The sequence below is a fragment of the Podarcis bocagei genome (assembly GCF_964188305.1).
Source record: "Podarcis bocagei genome assembly, chromosome: 11".
Classification (NCBI taxonomy): Eukaryota; Metazoa; Chordata; class Lepidosauria; order Squamata; family Lacertidae; genus Podarcis; species Podarcis bocagei.
The window spans coordinates 8,463,900-8,482,892 of NC_138136.1; the positions used below are offsets into that span (position 1 = coordinate 8,463,900).

At 45.3% G+C, this 18,993-nt stretch overlaps 1 protein-coding gene across 1 annotated transcript; it reads left to right on the forward strand.

Annotated features, from left to right (window-relative positions):
* Positions 1-654: 654 nt before the first annotated feature.
* Positions 655-9,614, forward strand: CTSL (cathepsin L). Its single transcript, XM_081213933.1, has 8 exons — positions 655-805; positions 2,472-2,607; positions 3,580-3,702; positions 3,785-3,940; positions 5,018-5,242; positions 7,419-7,587; positions 8,575-8,692; positions 9,088-9,614. Exons 2-8 carry the CDS (start codon positions 2,482-2,484, stop codon positions 9,185-9,187), a joined length of 1,017 nt encoding a protein of 338 aa, XP_081070059.1. The 5' UTR covers positions 655-805; positions 2,472-2,481; the 3' UTR covers positions 9,188-9,614.
* The last annotated feature ends 9,379 nt before the right edge of the window (positions 9,615-18,993 follow it).

An 18,993-nucleotide genomic window follows, 5' to 3' on the forward strand; every position in this document is an offset into this window, starting at 1 on the left:
AGTGGCAGCAGGAGGCCCCATTAGCTAAAGTGGTGCTTCAGGTTAAGAACAGTTTCAGGTTAAGTACCGACCTCCGGAACGAATGAAGTACTTAACCCGAGGTACCACTGTAAACGACTAAACAACAACCACCAACCCTTAGGTGCGCCCCAGGAGATATGCATAGCAGAAAACATCAAGAAACCCGAGTTCATCTGCATTTAATTTAGTTGTAGCCCGATGTCTACCGTCACGTCTGCTGGTTTGTTTTTGCGCTTTGCAGGCGGCGAAGGCTTTTGAGTTGGACGAAGAGAACCACGCCTTGTCTTGCGAGGTGAAATGGCCTGAATGCGCGTTGACTGCGCTTCGGGGCATTGAGATCATATCTGCTTGCAACGTCTCCTCTCCCCCCCCCCCCCGGCATTGTTTTGAAACAGGATTTCCCTCGCCTTGCTGATTATATTATTATAATTGAATTCCAGATCGAAAAGCTTGCGCCTCTATGATTTCCCAGCAAAACCCACAAGCCAGCCAGGGCACGGGTCCTTGTCCTCGGCAGCCCCGCTGCTTCCCATCAAAACAACCCACCACCCCCTCCCGCTCCTCCATCACGGAACAGGTCCGGGCACCGCTCGGATCACGGGATCGGGAGTCACGAACTTCGGCAGGATTAGCCCTCGCTCCGCCTCGGCGCCTGGCAGCCAATCGAAGCGCAACGGGGGCCGGGCTTCGGCAAGCCGGGCACATTTAGAGCAAAGCCCCCGGCCCGAAACAAGCCAGAGCAGGGGCCAGCCGAGGAGGGTTTTCTGTTCCCCGGGCCGACGAGGTGGGTTTGCAAGCGCCTCCATTTCGCTCCTCTCCGCGGGCCTTTCTGGGTAATGGCTGAGCGCTGGGTCTCCAGCATCCCTCGCCGCCTCCCCGGTCCCTGTTGCTAACGGGGGCCTGGGGGGGAGAAGAAGGGGGCTCCCTTGGCTGCCCCATTGATGCTCGGAGCCACTCGGCTTCCTTCTCCCCGGTGGAGAAAGGAATCCGGGAGGCGTCGCTGCCCGTTTAACGGGGTGTTTTTGTGTGCATCTTTCTCGGCGAGCGAAGGGCAAGGAGGCGCCTGGGGGCTCGGCTGAGCTTATGTATTTTTCCCTGGGTGGGCAGCGCTCCGATGAGCCCCCTTGCCCATCTTTCACAAGTGGGAGTAGCGGGGATTTGGGGCGCGCCCGATTTGCTTGTGCGCGTTTTTTTGGGGCGCACCCAACTGGGGTGGGTCCCAGACCCTTCCTTCCCAGCTGGCTGCTGCGCGGGTCCTTCTCTCCCTTTGAGGCAGCTCAGCGCTGGGATTTCTCATCTTCTCCTGGGTTGAGGGATTTCCCCCTTTCCCTTTTCTGAACTAGACCGCCGCGCGCTCCTGCTCCAGCGCCGTCCTCCCCCAAGCGATTTGGCTCCGGATCAGCAGCCAAACGGGCTTGTTTACACTGGGCCCGGCGCCCTCCCCCCTCGGCCGCCTATCATGTGAGGGGCGCTCGCGTGTCTGTTTACTGGAGCGGGGTCACGTGCTGGGTTTGGGCTTTTTTTTTTTTTTTTTTTTGCAAGGACCCCCCCTTCACCCCCCCTTGCTACTCCGCCCCAGACTGGGATGTCGGGAGAGCGGAAGTGATTCCTGGAAAATGCCTGATGACTCATATCGGTATCCAGGGAGGCTTCTGAAAGCGCCAGCTATTAAAATGCTTACAGATCCCTCCTGGTTTTCTTCAGCCTTCGACAAGGGCTTTGAGAAAAGTACATTTGGGGAGGGGTGGGGGGAAAGGTCGCTGTCTTAGTTATCTAACCTGCAAAGGAAAAATCTGTTTGTAAAGCAGCCAATCTAATTCACTCCGATTGAATATTTGTGCGGTGGGTAATAATAAAGTATAGGATTGTTAGAGATGTGATTTGTGGACATCTGGCAGAATTGGGGAACCTAGGCTTAGTTGTTGCTTGAACAGGCCTTTCATATACAGTGGTACCTCGGCTTAAGTACTTAATTCGTTCCAGAGGCCCGTTCTTAACCTGAAACTGTTCTTAATGTGAAGCACCACTTTAGCTAATGGGGCCTCCTGCTACCGCTGTGCCACCGGAGCCCGATTTCTGTTCTCATCCTGAAGCAAAGTTCTTAACCTGAAGCACTTTCTGGGTTAGCGGAGTCTGTAACCTGAAGCGTATGTAACCTGAGGTACCACTGTATCTCATTTAGTTAGTTTCTGGTGCTCGTTTTGCACTTGCCCCAGAACCACGATCTGAAACACGTTGTATATACATACTAGGTGCCTTGTGTGGTAGCGCTGTGGTGCATTTATACCAAAACTTTAAAGAAGTGATTTATTCTCACTTCAGTGAATTTCATTTCTGTATAGTTTGCATGGCCTCATCAGTGGGAATTAAACTGTTTCTGTCTATTGGTTCCTCACTGTATGTGAAGGAGAGATTCCTGTCTAATCAGATCTTTTTCTTTCCCTTTAGAGAGGTTTCACCATGAAGTTCTATCTGTGCATTTTGGCCCTAAGTTTGGAGGCGTGCTTTGCCGCCCCAGGGCTGGACCCTGCTTTGGACGATCACTGGGGCATGTGGAAATCGTGGCATAACAAGAAGTACCATGAGGTGAGTGTCACTACATAACTCTCAGTGTGCATGGGCAAAAGGTGTTCAGAAAACATGCGGTAGCAAAAGTTGTATGAATGGTTCATGTATCTGTTGGTGAAACCATCTGCCAGCCTATGTATTTGGGCATAATTGCCACCTTAGGGCACACAAACAACACTTCAATAATCTGAGAGTTACTGGTATAGCAGATCGTAGTTAAGAACATAATGAACACTTTTTTAGTCCCGTATCCTGGTCCCTCAGTGACCAACCGGATTCCTTTGAGAAGCAGGCAAGCAGGATCTGAAGTACTGTTCTCCCCAGTTGTGATTCAGAGGCATACATCAAGCAGACAACTTGTACAGGTAGACTCAGGTGCTCTAGATACTTTTATTATCAGATACAAAAAGAATTTCTCAATATTATTTTGCTGCTTGAATAAGTCTCATCTTGGGAACAAAAAATGTAGCTTCCTTTTATATGGGAATACCAAGCTAGCAAGAGTAGTCATGTTAAGTATGAACTACTCAAATATTAGGGCTAATGTTTGAAATGTTTTTCATAGCAATGGTAAGCTGCTTAGAGCAGCAAAGAAAAGCTAGGCATACTTTTCATTGCTCGATTCAGATGTCATTGCAAGCCACATTTAAGAAGTCTGGCTTGGCATGATGCCTGGATGGACAAATCATGATTTGTAATGAGCCAGTAAACCAGAACTGGATACCATGATTTGGTGTGGTGCGTGACTTTACAAACCATAGCTGCAGCAGCCTATGGCATTTGGAGCCGTAGCTATACCAAATAGATGGGGAAACCAAAACAGGGAAGCAACCATGGTTTGCAGGAATATACAGAGGTTCCAACCATGGTTTGTCACAAACTATGGTTTAGAACCCAAACTATGGTCTGATGTCTGAATTGAGCCTATGTCTTTAGCTGTTAGAGGCTGTTGGGTGCTCAGTTTTCCTTGTTGCTTTCTTCCCCTTTTAGAAGGAGGAAGTCTGGAGAAGAATGATCTGGGAGAAGAACCTGAAGATGATTGAATTGCACAACCTGGACCACAGCCTGGGCAAGCACAGCTACAGACTGGGAATGAATCATTTTGGAGACATGGTACGTAAATGCCAAGTTGCACAGCAAGCATCTCTTGAGTAACTGCTTAGATGGCATGCTGACTTATTTCCTCTTTCTTCAGACTAATGAAGAATTTAGGCAAGTCATGAATGGATTTAAACGCTCCAAAACAGAAAGGAAGTTTTCAGGATCACAGTTCCTTGAACCAAATTTCTTGGAGGCGCCAAGATCTGTTGACTGGAGAGATAGAGGATATGTCACACCAGTGAAGGATCAAGTATGTATCTGATCTTCTGGGTTTTTTCTTTTCCTTTGCCTAACACAAGCAGCTTAGTCTGTGGTTGGATTTCTAAGTGGTACTTCAGCTTCTGTAGGACTTGACAGCCAAAACATAGCTACGTTGCCAAGAAAAAAATAGCTCCTTTACCTTACTTTACTTATGGGAGGTAGCTGCTGAACCCGAGGACAATAAGAGCCTGTTGGATCAAGCTCCTAGGGAACTATCCCAATTTCAGAGTGACCAGCTAAATGCCTGACCACAGCAACACTTTCTCTGTCCCCAGTGTACCCTGCCCCATCTGGCTGAGTTTCCCCAGCCACTCTGGGCGGCTTCCATTCAAAGTTAAAAACAATACAGCATTAAATATTTAAAACTTCCCTAAACAGGGCTGCCTTAAGATGTCTTTTAAAGAGAAGATAGCTGCTTATTTCCTTCACATCTGAAGGGAAGGCGTTCCACAGGGAGGGTGCCACTACCGAGAAGGCCCTCTGTCTGGTTCCCTGTAACCTCACTTCTCGCAATGAGGGAACCGCCAGAAGGCCCTCGGCGCTGGACCTCAGTGTCTGGGCTGAACGATGGGGGTGGAGACGCTCCTTCAGGTCTACTGGGCCAAGGCCGTTCAGGGCTTTAAAGGTCAGCACCAACACTTTGAATTGTGCTCGGAAACGTACTCAAGGAGTACCCATTGAGAATTGGTTGAGGGATGCTTGCAATGGGGTCAAAAATACAAAGTGCATTTTTCTTACTTGGTGCTAGTGAAATTGAGTTGCCTTTGCACAGGCCCTGCTTTGCACCTTCCGTGGGTGTCTTTTGCCCAACTGGAATGTGTTGAGCTTGAATAATGCCTCTAGATTGTATGCTTTCTGTCTAGGCCAGCCTTGGCTCCCACCTGGCTCCCTCCTATTGTTGGACTGCAACTCCCATCAGTCCCATCCATTAAATACTAAATTGAGAAAAGTAGTGACACTGCCAAAGCAGCATTTTCTCCCGCTGCTTTACTAGAAGCATGACAGTAGCATGGGCTGAACTTCTTCCTGGCTTTAAACCAATGCACTTCTCCCCATTTGCCCTCAGGGTCAGTGTGGCTCTTGCTGGGCATTCAGTACCACCGGAGCCCTGGAAGGACAGCACTTTCGCAAAACTGGCAAGCTGGTCTCTCTGAGTGAACAGAACCTTGTGGATTGCTCTCGGCCCGAAGGGAACCAGGGCTGCAATGGGGGCCTCATGGACCAGGCTTTCCAGTACATAAAGGACAACGGCGGCATTGATTCTGAGGACTCCTACCCATACATTGGAAAGGTGAAATGGCTTCCTGACTGACAGCTTCTTCCTTGTCTGTTCTCTTGTCAGATCTACCAGGTCAACATACCTCCCAGGAAAAGAAATTCCAAAAGTTGTGTTGGAAGAGGTTGAACCCAAGCATACATGGGGGTTTCACTGAGTTGTTGGCAGCCCAGCAGATAAAAGTGACAACTAGGCCTTTCCCTGCCCCCCTCTTTCATCATTGGCCTGAATTGATTTGAAAGACTTGAGCAATGATAGTGTTGTGGTTAATTTAACTAGGTTGCACATGCTAGATAACCCTTTAAAGCTCTACTTGTGCAATGCAAGTTAAAAATATAACTACAGGTTTACATTGTTGACACATCAGTGAGTTGCTGCTGGCTAATTATCTCCAAGGACTTGATAGGATTCTTAATCAGCCGAGTGTTCTGCAGATACCTGTAAAACTACAGTGATGCCCCGCAAGACGAACGCCTCGCAAGACGGAAAACCCGCTAGACGAAAGGGTTTTCCGTTTTGGAGGCGCTTCGCAAAACGAATTTCCCTATGGGCTTCCTTCGCAAGACGAAAGCCCATAGGGAAATCTCCGGGACAGCGGGGAAGCGCAGCGCGTCTTCCCCACTGTCCTCGGACCTCCTCCAAAGGCTGGCAGTGGGGCGGAAAGCCCTTCTCCCCGCGCCGGCCTTCGGATGGCTGTCCTGAAGACTTGCGGTGGGAGGAGGGTTTTCCTTCCCACCGCCAACATTCAGAATGCTGTTCTGAATGTTGGCGGTGGGGAGGAAAAACCCTCCTCCCACCGCAAGCCCCGGGAACAGAGGAGAAGCGCTGCGCCCCTTCCCCTCTGTTCCCGTACCTGTCCTGAAGGCTTGCGGTGGGGAGAAAAGCCCTTCTCCGCACCTCCAGCCTGGCAAGCGGTTTCCATAGGAACGCATTTATTGATTTTCAATGCATTCCTATGGGAAACCGTGCTTCGCAAGACGAAAAACTCGCAAGAAGAAAAAACTTGCGGAACGAATTAATTTCGTCTTGCGAGGCACCACTGTATATAGCTTTCAGAGTTACACTACTGAAACCATTCTTCCACAACTTCTTAATGGAACATTCTGTTTTATTTTTCTACTTGCCTCTAATACCACTTGTTGGGTGGCAAGTTGGATGTAATACAACATTAAACTGCTGTTAGCTTGTTAACAGCTTTAACTTCAAGGCCCACCTATGACTTGGCCAGCAAAGAAATAAAATTCTTAACACTTTGGAAAGGGAGAAGCTGTGGCCATCGAGATGCTGTTATCCCCCTGACCCTCCGCCATGCTGGCTGAGTCTGCTAGTCTAGCATTCTCCGGGGAGCCCTCTTTTTCCCATCTCTGCTGTATGTTGAATTGCTTCAGAAAGTCTTTCTTGAATTCAGGAGTGCCTTTCCAATACTGCTCACCTCTGGTGCTGTTTCATTGCGGAGATGAAAGGACAGGTCTGTTCGGATAAGAACTCTATCTCTGCTAACGTTTCCCTGTTATCCATACTTCTTTCCTGGCATCATAACTCTGTTTTGCCTGGGCAGACGTTGCATGCATTGTAGAGATTCCTAGGAGTGGAATGTGAGACTTGTCAGAAGTGCTGTGGTGGGGAATTGATAGATGGATGGGGATTCTGTGATCCTTCAGATCCTGGACTACAACTCCCATCCTCTGACTATTCACCCTGTTGCCTGGGGCTGATGGGAGTTGGAATCCAGCGATATCTGGAGGGACATGGGTTTTCCACCCATGATGTATGTGAATCAGGGTTGGAAGGGACCTCAAAGGTAATGTAGTCCAACACCCTGCTGACTCAAGAAATCAACTATTCTAGCACCCCCTGATTTAGTCTTTGTTGAAGTAATGACATCTGGGAGGAGGATGGTTTGCTCCAGTATATCTTCTGTAAGTTGAAGAGCGTTGTGTGTGCGTGTTAAAATTGGCACCTCTTTCACATGTGAAATATCTTTGGGTTTGGGAACAAGAAGTAGTTGGGAAGACCTAGTCACAAGCTCAGATGTGATATTTTCTTGCTGGGGCACATACTTCGTGTGTCATTTGTGGTTATTTAAATTTGGATATGTATTTATTTCTATTTGGGGTGTGTTTTTTCCTTTTGCATTCACCGACATTATGAATTCTGAACCACAATCAACGTGATTGTTGTTGTTTCAAAGGATGACGAAGATTGCTTGTACAAGTCTGAATACAACTCTGCTAACGACACTGGCTTTGTGGACATCCCTGAAGGGCGGGAAAGGGCCCTCATGAAGGCCGTCGCTGCAGTAGGACCAGTCTCTGTGGCGATCGATGCAGGACACAGCTCCTTCCAGTTTTATGAGTCAGGTGAGCATTAGTCTAAGGGTCTGAAAATGATTTGTAATGGACTTGGCTGAATGGAGTATTACGCAGTTTGATTTCAATGTGGGCAACAATATTCTTGTGCGTGCTAGTCTTGCACATCCTTAGGCCATTTTATCTATGAGGTGTAGTGGGGTTCTGGGTCTTGTTCCAATATGCATGGATGGTTTTTGCAGAAGCATTGCAAGGCTCTTGCTACTTCTGCATAAAGATAAGACAAACCCCATTCCTCGTATTCTTAGTGAGTTCATGCAGAGGTTTGGTGGGGAGATAGTTGCCTTTTGCAAGCTGCCAAGGCTTATAGAGCCCTGTGTCAGTTTCTTCCACTGGGCAAAACTAGCTTAGTGCTAACACTTTCTGGACAAGGGGCACCCATCAACTGAGGGAAAGGACTTATAGTTCAGTAGTGGCGCTGTGGTCTAAACCACTGAGCCTCTTGGGCTTTCTGATTGGAAGGTCGGCGGTTCAAATCCCTTCAACAGAGTGAGCTCCTGTTGCTCTGTTCCAGCTCCTGCCTACCTAGCAGTTTGAAAGCATGCCAGTGCAAGTAGATAAATAGGTACCACTGCAGTGGGAAGGTAAACTGCATTTCCGTGTGCTCTGGCACTCGTCACAGTCCTCCGTGCGCCAGTAGCTGTTTAGTCATGCTGGCCACATGACCCGGAACGCTGTCTGTGGACAAACGCCGGCTCCCTCGGCCTGAAAGCGAGATGAGCGCTGCAACCCCATAGCCTTTGACTGGACTTAACCGTCCAGGGTTCCTTTACCTTTATAGTTCAGTGGTACAGAGACTTGTCTCTGAAAAGCCCGGGCAAGCTGCCTGCAGTCAGTGTAAGGCATTACCAAGCTACATAGGCCACTGGCAGTTCCTATGACTGAACATTCAGATGGATAACTTTGGACAAAGTAGATGAGGAAAGGTTGCTGTTCTTCTAGAAGCTGACCCACTGTTTTTGACTCCTTCCTTTCTAGGTATTTATTATGAGCCGGAGTGTAGCAGTGAAGAGCTGGATCATGGTGTTCTTGTCGTTGGCTATGGCTTTGAGGGTGCAGATGAAGATGGCAAGAAATACTGGATTGTGAAAAACAGGTACTGAGACTTCTTTAATTTTTTGATCTCTGGCAGACTTAACTGTTTCTATATGCAAGTTTGGTTTTCTTCTGGCTGAGGTTTGGGGACATCTAGGCACTCCTACTTCCCACCTGAGTCTTGAAGTTGTACAAACCAAGAACAGCTTCTCGGTTTGAAATCCGCTGAATGTATAAACTGTCCCAAAAACAGATACGCAGGGCACTAAATATTCCTTCGGGCCTAATAATTTCTAGGCTGCCCAAACACTTTTGGCTAGTCGTATTGCTTTTAGCCAGAGAAGCAGCCCATCTGTTATGCATTCTGTGCAAAACTGCAGGGGACAGGGTGGAGGTACAAAAGTAAATCCTGTAACAAGAGGCAAAGTTGTAATGTTGTGTTTTTGTTTTATCCAGCTGGAGCGAGAAGTGGGGCCTCAAAGGCTACATCTACATGGCTAAAGATCGAAAAAACCACTGTGGAATTGCTACAGCAGCTAGCTATCCCCTAGTATAATTTTGCAGAAAAAGGAGCCACTGGAACAGCCACAGCCGTTAACTTGAGGAAATATGAACCACTGGAATAAGCTTTCCAGCTTGTTGGTCGCTAGGCATCTTCTGAGGCCACCAAGCATTCCAGCTGCAGAAAGACTTTAAACTGACTAGTATCTGTTTCTTCCAAGATTGTTGTTTGGGTTGTTTTTTGTTTTTTTTTTAACCTTGAACCTCTCTGATGTTTACTTGATGGCAACATGTGCCCCTCTTTTTTTCAATGTTTTTTATTACTTGATGTAAATGTTGCTTATGTGCACAAGCTTGTAATATTGATAGCTTGCAGACTGGCTAAACCATGTAGATTTTCTTTTTTTTAATTTTATTTTTTAGGCAACAACTTGCACAGAACGTTACAGCTTTTAAAATAAAACACCAAACATTTCAATGTACCTAAATGGATTTTGTGTGCTTTCTTTTGTACGTGAACTTCACCCTGTATCCCCCTTCTCAATCACATCAATTAGTTTTGGACCAATTTGGTTTCTGGTGTGGTAATAAAAGCTGCAAAATAACAGAACAGTAGTGCAAAGCATGTAATGCAATGTTTTCTGTATGGGATTGGAGTTGAGCTTCTCCATCTGTAATGAGTACCTTAAAAGATTTCTAGCAAAAGTCATTACAATGCAAACCGGCTTACACCGCAATATATTTGTTAGTCTTGAACGTTCCACAAAGCTCCTTGGCAGCCTTTGCTGCAACAGACTTCAAATGACTTCACAAAAGGACTATACAATTAAATGCCAAGGGACCTGCTCTCTCTGCTATGCAGATATATGAAAAAAAGTTTTCCTTTGGGTGACAGTTGAATAGGGTATCTTTTCCATCTGCTAAAATGACACCTGTTCTACAAGCAGAGCAGAGTGAACTGTATCAGCTGTCTGTTGGTGAGTTATAAATTTTTTTTGAATGCTCTGCAAGCAAAGTGATTTGCAGTCAGTAAACCAGTAGAGCTGGAAATCTAAAGCTGAAGAAAGCTACTGTGCAGTTTTCTGTCTTAGGAAAAATTGTTGAAGTTGAAATCTTACCCACATTATGTCGGTTATGCTACCACCTCCTGCTTGGGTAGAACAGGCCTTAGAATGCAGAAACAAGTAAAGAACTCCACAGCTGCTTAGTATTTTGTTTATGAATCTTGTGAAATAAAAATAAGCACCGATTGTAATAAAACCTCAAAGCTTTTTCCAAAAAGAAAAAATTAGTACAAAAAACCCCCAACTCTTTACAACTTACAAGAAAAATATTAAAATCAACAAATTTTACCCTTTTTAATATGGGGGGGGGGCATAGTGATCTTGCCTCTACAGAGCTGTCTTGAAGATGGTCTTCTAAGCAGTTTGCACAGTGAAAAGTGTTAATAAAAATGGTTGTAGCATTCTGTGACCAATAAGACTCCCTTCTTGGTGGACTGAGAACCTAATACTGTATTATAAAAGCCTCTATGTACAGTGGTACCTCAGGTTAAGTACTTAATTCGTTCCGGAGGTCCGTTCTTAACCTGAAACTGTTCTTAACCTAAAGCACCACTTTAGCTAATAGGGCCGCTGCCGCCGTGCCACTGGAGCTTGATTTCTGTTCTCATCCTGAAGCAAGGTTCTTAACCCGAGGTACTATTTCTTGGTTAGCGGAGTCTGTAACCTGAAGCATATGTAACCCGAGGTACCACTGTAGTAGACAAGGTAAACTGCTGAAATGTGAAAGCTCCTGTTTTTGTCGCTTTGGTTATGCTGTCATGAAAAAAGAGGCGCTGGGTAAGGTGCAAAGGAAGGCCTTCCTGCCTTTATGGATTGGGCCAAAATCCCTTTAGTTTTGGTGCTTTACCTTTTTCTATTTGAAATTTTCTTCCTGTTCTTCATTCACTGCCCCGTGGAGATTCCCAATGAAATGGAGAGAGAGTGTGTGTGTTTTCTATAGGGTGGGTTATTTGGTATCACCAAAGAACGGTGCACAGATATTGTATAAACTAATGTGTTTCTGCAAATTTAGAAATAATAAAAAGTAAACCGAAATACAATTCATAGCCCCATAGTGGAGAAAACTTGCCATGTAAGCTGTGTGCCTGCTCAGTTTTTCAGTGTGCTCTCTGGGTGCTAATTGTTGATGGGTGATTTCGATGCCCCTGCTTTCCCTTATTTATAAACCAGATCTCGACTGGGCCGCTCTTCTAACACAGAACACCCACAAGTAGAAGGTTGTGTTCTGTAAAGCAAAACACATAGCCTCCCTTGTTCTCTGCTTGAAAGTCTGCATAATTAGCATTTCCCCCAACTTCTCTCAACTGCTCATGGGAAGCCAATTTGGTGTCTTCCAGGAGTTGAGCTATAACTCCTATCCGTCCCAGGCATGGTCAGTGGTCAGAGATGGTGGGAGCTGTAGTCCAACAACTATCCCTGATAGGACCCGGACCTTGTGGTCATCATCTGTGGCTCTTCTTTGTGTGCCACCGCCACAAGAGGCCCAGAGGGTGGCAATGCAAGAACAGGCCCTTAGTGCAGTGGAATGCCCTTCCCAGATGGCTCGCTTGGCACCATCATTATACATCTTTAGGCGCCAGGCAAAAACATTCCTCTTCAGCCAGGCCTTAGGCTGATTAACATCCTATGTCCTTTTCAAGTCAAGTCAAGTCAAGTTTTATTGCGGCCAAAGCCAGTGACACTAAACACCACAAGATCAGACAACAAGAAATCAGCAACAACCTCAGAAAAGAAAAAAGGTTACACAAGGGAACTTTGCAGTGTGCCATTCAACAGAAGAGATTTACGCTTCCTAATTACTAAAGTGCAAAATTTAGCCACCTCATATGATATTGAGCTTGAGGAATCTTCCAGGAGGTATTTTCGAAGAATTTCAGGGGAGGATTCCAAATAATATTGAAGGGGTATAAATTTTGATAGAAGCGGTAAAATAAGTTGAACTCGTTCTTCACTATAAAATTCGCAAAATAGAAGAATGTGTGTGACAGATTCTACCTTATTAGACATACAAGGGCAGAGACGCGCATGCATTGGGACCTGCGTGAATTTGCCGTACAGCACAGCTGAGGGCATTGTCTCAAAGCGGGCTCTAGAGAAAGCCCATCTATAGGCTTTGTTAGTGATGTTAGTTAAGTAAGGGGCAGCTGCAAAATTAGGCCAAGCTTTTAAACATCTATACGTCTCCGGGAGCAGGGCGCCTTCTTGTTGTAATTTGATATCATAAAGTCTCCGAGTGATAATAGCTTTTGCCTTGTTCAAAGTACCAATAAAAAGATTTTCAGGGTTTAGACCAATTTGTTTGATCTTGTTAGTTATTTGCATAAGCCAAGGAGGATAGGGAACTGCGGCCAGGAAGCAGGGTAATAGACCCTTAGGATTGTAATGGATTTTCAGCCAGAGGGATATTGCTTGTTCCCAGACTTTTAATTTCACTCTGGGCAGGCCTATGTCCTTTTAAATGTGTTTGAGTGGTGAAGGGGTTATTGGTTGCTTTTAGTTTTATGTGTTTTGGGAAAGATTGAGGGTACAAGGAGAAGGAGACGACAGAGGACGAGATGGTTGGACAGTGTTCTCGAAGCTACCAGCATGAGTTTGACCAAACTGCGGGAGGCAGCAGAAGACAGGAGTGCCTGGCGTGCTCTGGTCCATGGGGTCACGAAGAGTCGGACACGACTAAACAACAATTTTGCATTGATATTTTGTGTTTTAATGCTGTGAACTGCCCGCAGATCTTCAGACGAAGGGTGGCATTCAAATTTAATCAATACATAAAATAATAAATAGTCGTCGGTGCTCATGACAGACATCCATTGCAAAACTGGAAAAAAGAGTGGCTTTACAATGGATAGCAGAGATGCAGCAATGGAGAAAGACCTTTCATTATTTTCCTGCCCCAAACTGCACACCTTCAGCATTTCAAACCCTGCAAAGGGAAAATATGCAGCAGCAGACTGAAGTAGCTTTTAAACCAACTCAATGGGGAGATTGAACTATAGTCACATGCTGCCATGGGCTCCTTTGGGTGGACGGGCATGATATAAAATTAAATAACAAAATAAATCTGCCTGTGATGTGTCCATTAGGGTGTCCAGTTATGCCGCCCATGTTAACATAAAGAGGGTCTGCATCACCCCAAAGAGGGCAGTTTTTTTGCATATGGCAATGATATATGCAGAAGCAAATGTAGAAATAATTACTATAAATAGTAATAGAACTTCACCCGTGGGTGGGGGTGGAGACACCAGGTGATTTGTATGCCTACTCAGTCTGCTAGCATCAAGCTCCTCTCTCTCTCTATGGTTCCTTCTCTTAAAAGAAGACTTGGACTGGTCAGCATTGAAATACAAGACACCTTCAAATACAGCTCTTCAAAACAGTAAAATAAAGTAGGTCACATGACTACCCAGCTATCCATTTATATGTACATAAAATACCTTGGCTGGTTGGCTCACAGCTTACCATTTAAATCTAGATCAACAAGGTTTCCACCGTCCTCACCTAACCAGGCGATAAGTACATTGGTGATTGAACTCTCTGTTCCTGCAAAGCCGTCTAGCCTGATCAGATGCATGTTTACTCGGTACACAGTTACCAAGAACCAAGGAAGACTTAGTTCTTAGCACATGTGATGAAGGCTGCAGCATTACTTGTACCAAGTTTTGTTTTTGTTTTGTTGGAACTTACGTTTGAGGTTTTCCAACCACCTTTTCACATCAATGAGACTAGTTTTTTAAAAAGCCCACACGCGAACGTTGATGACAGGAAAACAAGTTATTTCTCACTAAGACTGTGGGGCTGGGGGAGACCCAAAAGGTTCGACTGGAACAGGAAGTGGAACACAGAAGACATCCTCCTACACTAGGTTTGCTTTTGTATCAGTGGATATTAAGAAAGAGAGAGCAACTGTTGGAGGGGAAGCCTATAAATTGCTGCCGTTGGGTTTTTCAAGTAAACTGGCATGTCTCTCTCTGGAGCCTGTGCTGATAAAGCATTTTTGAATTTCGCTTTGAATCAGTGGGGCATAGCAAGCAGTTCTGCCCTGGGCTGGGATTAGGCTTGCTCAGTGCGTTTGTTATTGCACAGCCCACGACTGAGTGAGCAGTTGAGCAGGGGATATGATCTCTTTCTCAGCAGTGAGCAAACTGTTCCACTGGTGATCAGTACAGGAACCAAGCAAGAAGATTTTCGCTTGGCTTCGGTTCTTAGGTTTCATGGCCCAGCAAAGAGCAGCCCATCCTTGAAGATTTAATAATTTTCATTCTTGTTCAGACGGGTTGTTGCATTTGAAACCTAAAAGAAAATGTTGAAGGTTGCAGACTGATACCTGAAGAAGAAGAAGAAGAAGAAGAAGAAGAAGAAGAAGAAGAAGAAGAAGAAGAAGAAGAACACGAAACAAAACGAAACAACAACAAAACGAAACGAAACGAAAAAACTTGGTCTTACCTTAACCTTTTAGAGGTCAGCAAACTTTTTCAGCAGGGGGCTGGTCCACTGTCCCTCAGACCTTCGGGGGGGGCGGACTATATTTTGGGGGGGAGGGAAATGAACGAATTCCTATGCCCCACAAATAACCCAGAGATGCATTTTAAATAAAAGGACACATTCTACTCATGTAATCCATGGGCTGGATTTAGAAGGCGATTGGGCCGCATCCAGTCCCTGGGCCTTAGTTTGCCTACCCATGCCTTATGCCATACATACCAAATGAGCAGAAATTACGAGGAAAAGGGTAAACAGAAATAATGTTTAATTTTTAAAAGGGCTCTGCAATGTCATGGCCCACTCATGTCCCAACACCTACCCTTCTAGTTCTTCCCTATGGATTGCATAGAGAGATGGGATTGGGGCAGAGAGCCCAAGTCACATACAATGTATTGGGTCCAAAATATTCTGTTGGCACCCGATAGCTCAGAGTAAACCCTGACAGCAGGAGTTTGTCACCTGCCCCCGCCCCCCCCTGCATATTGAAATATGCCCAGTGGGCATATGGAAATTTGTGCCATGGACTTGTGCCCCAAGCACAGTAACGCCCTTGATCAGATTACCCCCTCCAACATCCAACAGAGCTCAGCTCCTACCTCCTTCCCCTAAAGGGCAAACCATATCCTTATCACTATCCATGGCATATCTTTGAACCATAGTATGGAGAAGAGATATTTTCAGTTCCATTGAGATAACAAAAATGGCAGCAGCTGGGCTTCATTCATTTTCTATCAGGCAGTGCACAGCAGGAAGAAAACCTTGCCTATGTACACCTTAGTATCTTGAAATTAGCTGTGCATGAAGTCGCATTCTTATGATGCTGTACACCAGGGTCCGCCAAGTTTTTCAGCAGGGGGCCGGTCCACTGTCCATCAGACCTTGTGGGGGGCCGGACTATAAGCCACCGCCCACTGACTCTCCCCTCCCTTCTCCACAGCACCGGACCAGCCCCGGTGGCTGCTTACCTGTGTCTTGCAAGCGGCAGGGGCTGGCAGCAGCGGCAGGACGATGAGCGGCGCACGAAAGGGCTCCGGAGAGGGGCTGCTTAAAATGGCGGCCATTTGACTGCTGCTGCTGGCACCAACAAAGCCCAGCCCCCTTCCTCCCCTAGGCAGGGCAGGGAGAAGCCAGGAGGAGGGAGGGAGGAGGCGCTGGCGCCACTGCCAAGGGAGGGAGAGGGAAAGAGTGTGCGCACTGGCGATCCACGCAGTGATTCCCAGACCGTCTGTGGGCTGGATCCAGAAGGCAATTGGGCCTGATCCGCCCTGCGGGCCCTAGTTTGCCGACCCATGCTGTACACACTAGAGAGAGTGTGTGGATGTGTCTTCTCCTGATGCGCATTACCTGATTTGTTTCTGTATCTGTAATCCCCACACCCCTGAACTCCGATTCAATGAAGCGGTCATGTGCAATGGCTGTTTGAAATGTAGGCATTTCAGTTTAACAGTTGCATCTCGGTTGGAATTGGATGGAACTGGTTTGAGGGAAAGTACACAAACAGCACACATTCTATTTTAAAAAAATGCAGCGTACATGTCGATTGTGCCTAACACCATGTGCACTCAGGTTCAAACACCAGTGGTGGGCATGTGCTGGAGCCACCCTAAACTGTAATGTCTACACAGCACTGGGCTGTGCCAAAGTTCCACAGCCTGAATTTGTGTTCTGTATGAGAAATGGCAGTGTGCACTGTGGAAGCTGCCTCCAGAATAAAAATCAAGCTACATCCAAAAATTATGCGTAAGCCAATTGTGTGAATATTTTCTGCATTTGTTCTCCCCTACAGCCATAATTTATTTTAGCCTTTTGACTTTAGATTCCTAATTCGTTTTAAGGAAGTGGTTTCATATTGCCTTAATCTCATTTCCTAAACTGAAGTTAGGCCTTCAGCTTAGAATTTCAGGTCCTCTTTTATTTATTTAGGATATTTCTGACCCACTTCCTGATCCAAACAGAACCACAAAGCATCTTACACTCCGAGGGGGGAAATCACGAAGAGCCACAAAGCAGCTAGAAGTGAGTGATTCACACAACACTCCCCCCCCAAAAAAATGTGCATTTTGACTCCCCAAAAGTTGGTACCCTCCCACCTCGAATGCATACAATGCATATTACTGCCTAAAGAGCAGTCAGACCACAGAGTCAGAAATTACCTGACTGCACCACGGCAATCCTGGAAACGTGTGCAGCTGTTTCACCCAATTAATTGGATTTCAAAAGCAAATTCAGTTAGATTAATCAAAATGCTTAGAAGCTGTTTTGCAAAAAGAAATAAACCTAGGTGCTTAGGATGAGGTACATCGTGTGGGTACATCATGCAATGTACCCACACGAAAGGCACTGATATCATGTCTGAGTCAAACATGCTAAAGACACATTTGTTAATCACGTTCGGATGCTCCATGAGAAGCAGTCTGTAAATTAAAGCAATCAATAAATCAAGGAACACAGTTGCCTTGACAATGAAGTAAAATAGCACATTCATCATATACTCTTTCATTCCATATAATGTTGCCAGCTTTGCCTTCTTCCAAGCCTCTCAATCGTTTTTTACTTTCTGCAAGTTTGGGCTGGCAGGACTCGTGCGGCAGACAATGGTTTCGCGTCAAAAGTTTAACCTTTACACTTGATGAAGTAGAGCTTCAGGCTTCAGTCAAACTCAGTCATCTTGGTGCTATGCTAATTGGGGCCAGCGAGGCAGAGATAATAATCTCAAGCATTCCAAAGAAGACTTGTTTGCATGCTAATGTTTTGCTGGGACTCTTACTGGACTCTTCAGATGTTCCAGCAGATATATCTATGTTCCAGCAGATATATCTATGCATTTCCTCAGAGCATGTGCACATGTTGCTAAATAATAAATTATTATTATTATTATTATTATAGTATTTTAATATTCTTTTGGAAGCCGCCCAGAGTGGCTGGGGAAGCCCAGCCAGATGGGCGGGGTATAAATAATAAATTATTATTATTATTATTGCTATGTTTCAAGTTCAGCTGGGCATGTGGCCATGGGTTTATTCTTTCCTCTGCAAATGATAGACTGCTTTTCCCTAGCTATGGTGAGGAACAGTCCATGCTGAAATTCATTTGACACATAATGATTTGGGGAGAGTTATTCTTAAGTTGTTTATGTGTATTAGGACTGCAACAACTATGTATTCACAAACACACATATGATATACCCAAACCCATTGTCAGAGGACCAAGGGTGCTTTCAGACTATTGCCATTTTGGGGAGAGCTTCAGTCACATACCATCAAATATGTTTTTAGTAGTTCTCATTTTTACATGAGACAGGACTCATGTAAAAATGAGAACTATTAAAAAACAGGGGGAAAGGTGGGGCATATATAAATAAACAACAACAACAACATCAACATTCACGTTATGCAATTAAAGTTTATTTGGGGGTCTTGTGTAACAAACCCACTTCCCCCATTCATAACTGCTGTCCTTATGATGTTATTATTATTCCAACTATATACTTTGTGAATTTAACACTTGTAGTAAGAGGTCCAGCATTCCAATTAAGTCCAAACTGAATGAAAACAAATTTGTGAACAACTCTTAGTTAAACAATTCTATATTGGAGCCTTCCTCTGAAATATTTGTTGTTAACTTTGAGGTTGGTCTGTACATATTACTGGCTGAAAGAACAGCTAGGTAGTCATTTTTCTCAATCTGGATTGAAGCTGCGTTGGGCAGGGTGGGTGTGTGCATCAAAATACAGGATTTATAAGAAACAAGAAGATAAATAGAGGCTAGATATTTGTGACTCACATCATGTGTGTACAGCTTCTCAAACTAGTGGTTGGGAGTGCACTGGATGTGGAATAAACAGGGTTTTATCCAAGAGTTTTAATGACTTTTGATCCAAACAGAACAACACGGCCTCTTCTTTGAGGGAAAACACAGGGGAGGGTTGATATACAGAAGTGATCCATGTTAGCTAGTTGGAGAGAAAATACATGCTTAGAGATATGATGCTTTTAATAAGCATAAATAAGCTACCAAACTGGAAAACAAAGAGGCCATCTTTATCAGAACAATGTTGGGTCATGTTGGTTATGCAAAAGTCCAGTTGTTGTGGCGTGGCAGCCAAGGACAGTTGCCTTCTGATTTTGATCAGCTGCCCCACCGTAAAATTGGGGAAATAAACATGTTACCTCACAGGTCACAAGACTAAGGGTAGTCTCATGTGGCTGAATGGAAAACAAACACCTGCAGCAGACTGATTAGCTGGACTGATGGTTTGAACATTGACAAATGTTTTATCTGAGTAAAGGAGGAAGATGGCAAATGACTTACTTGG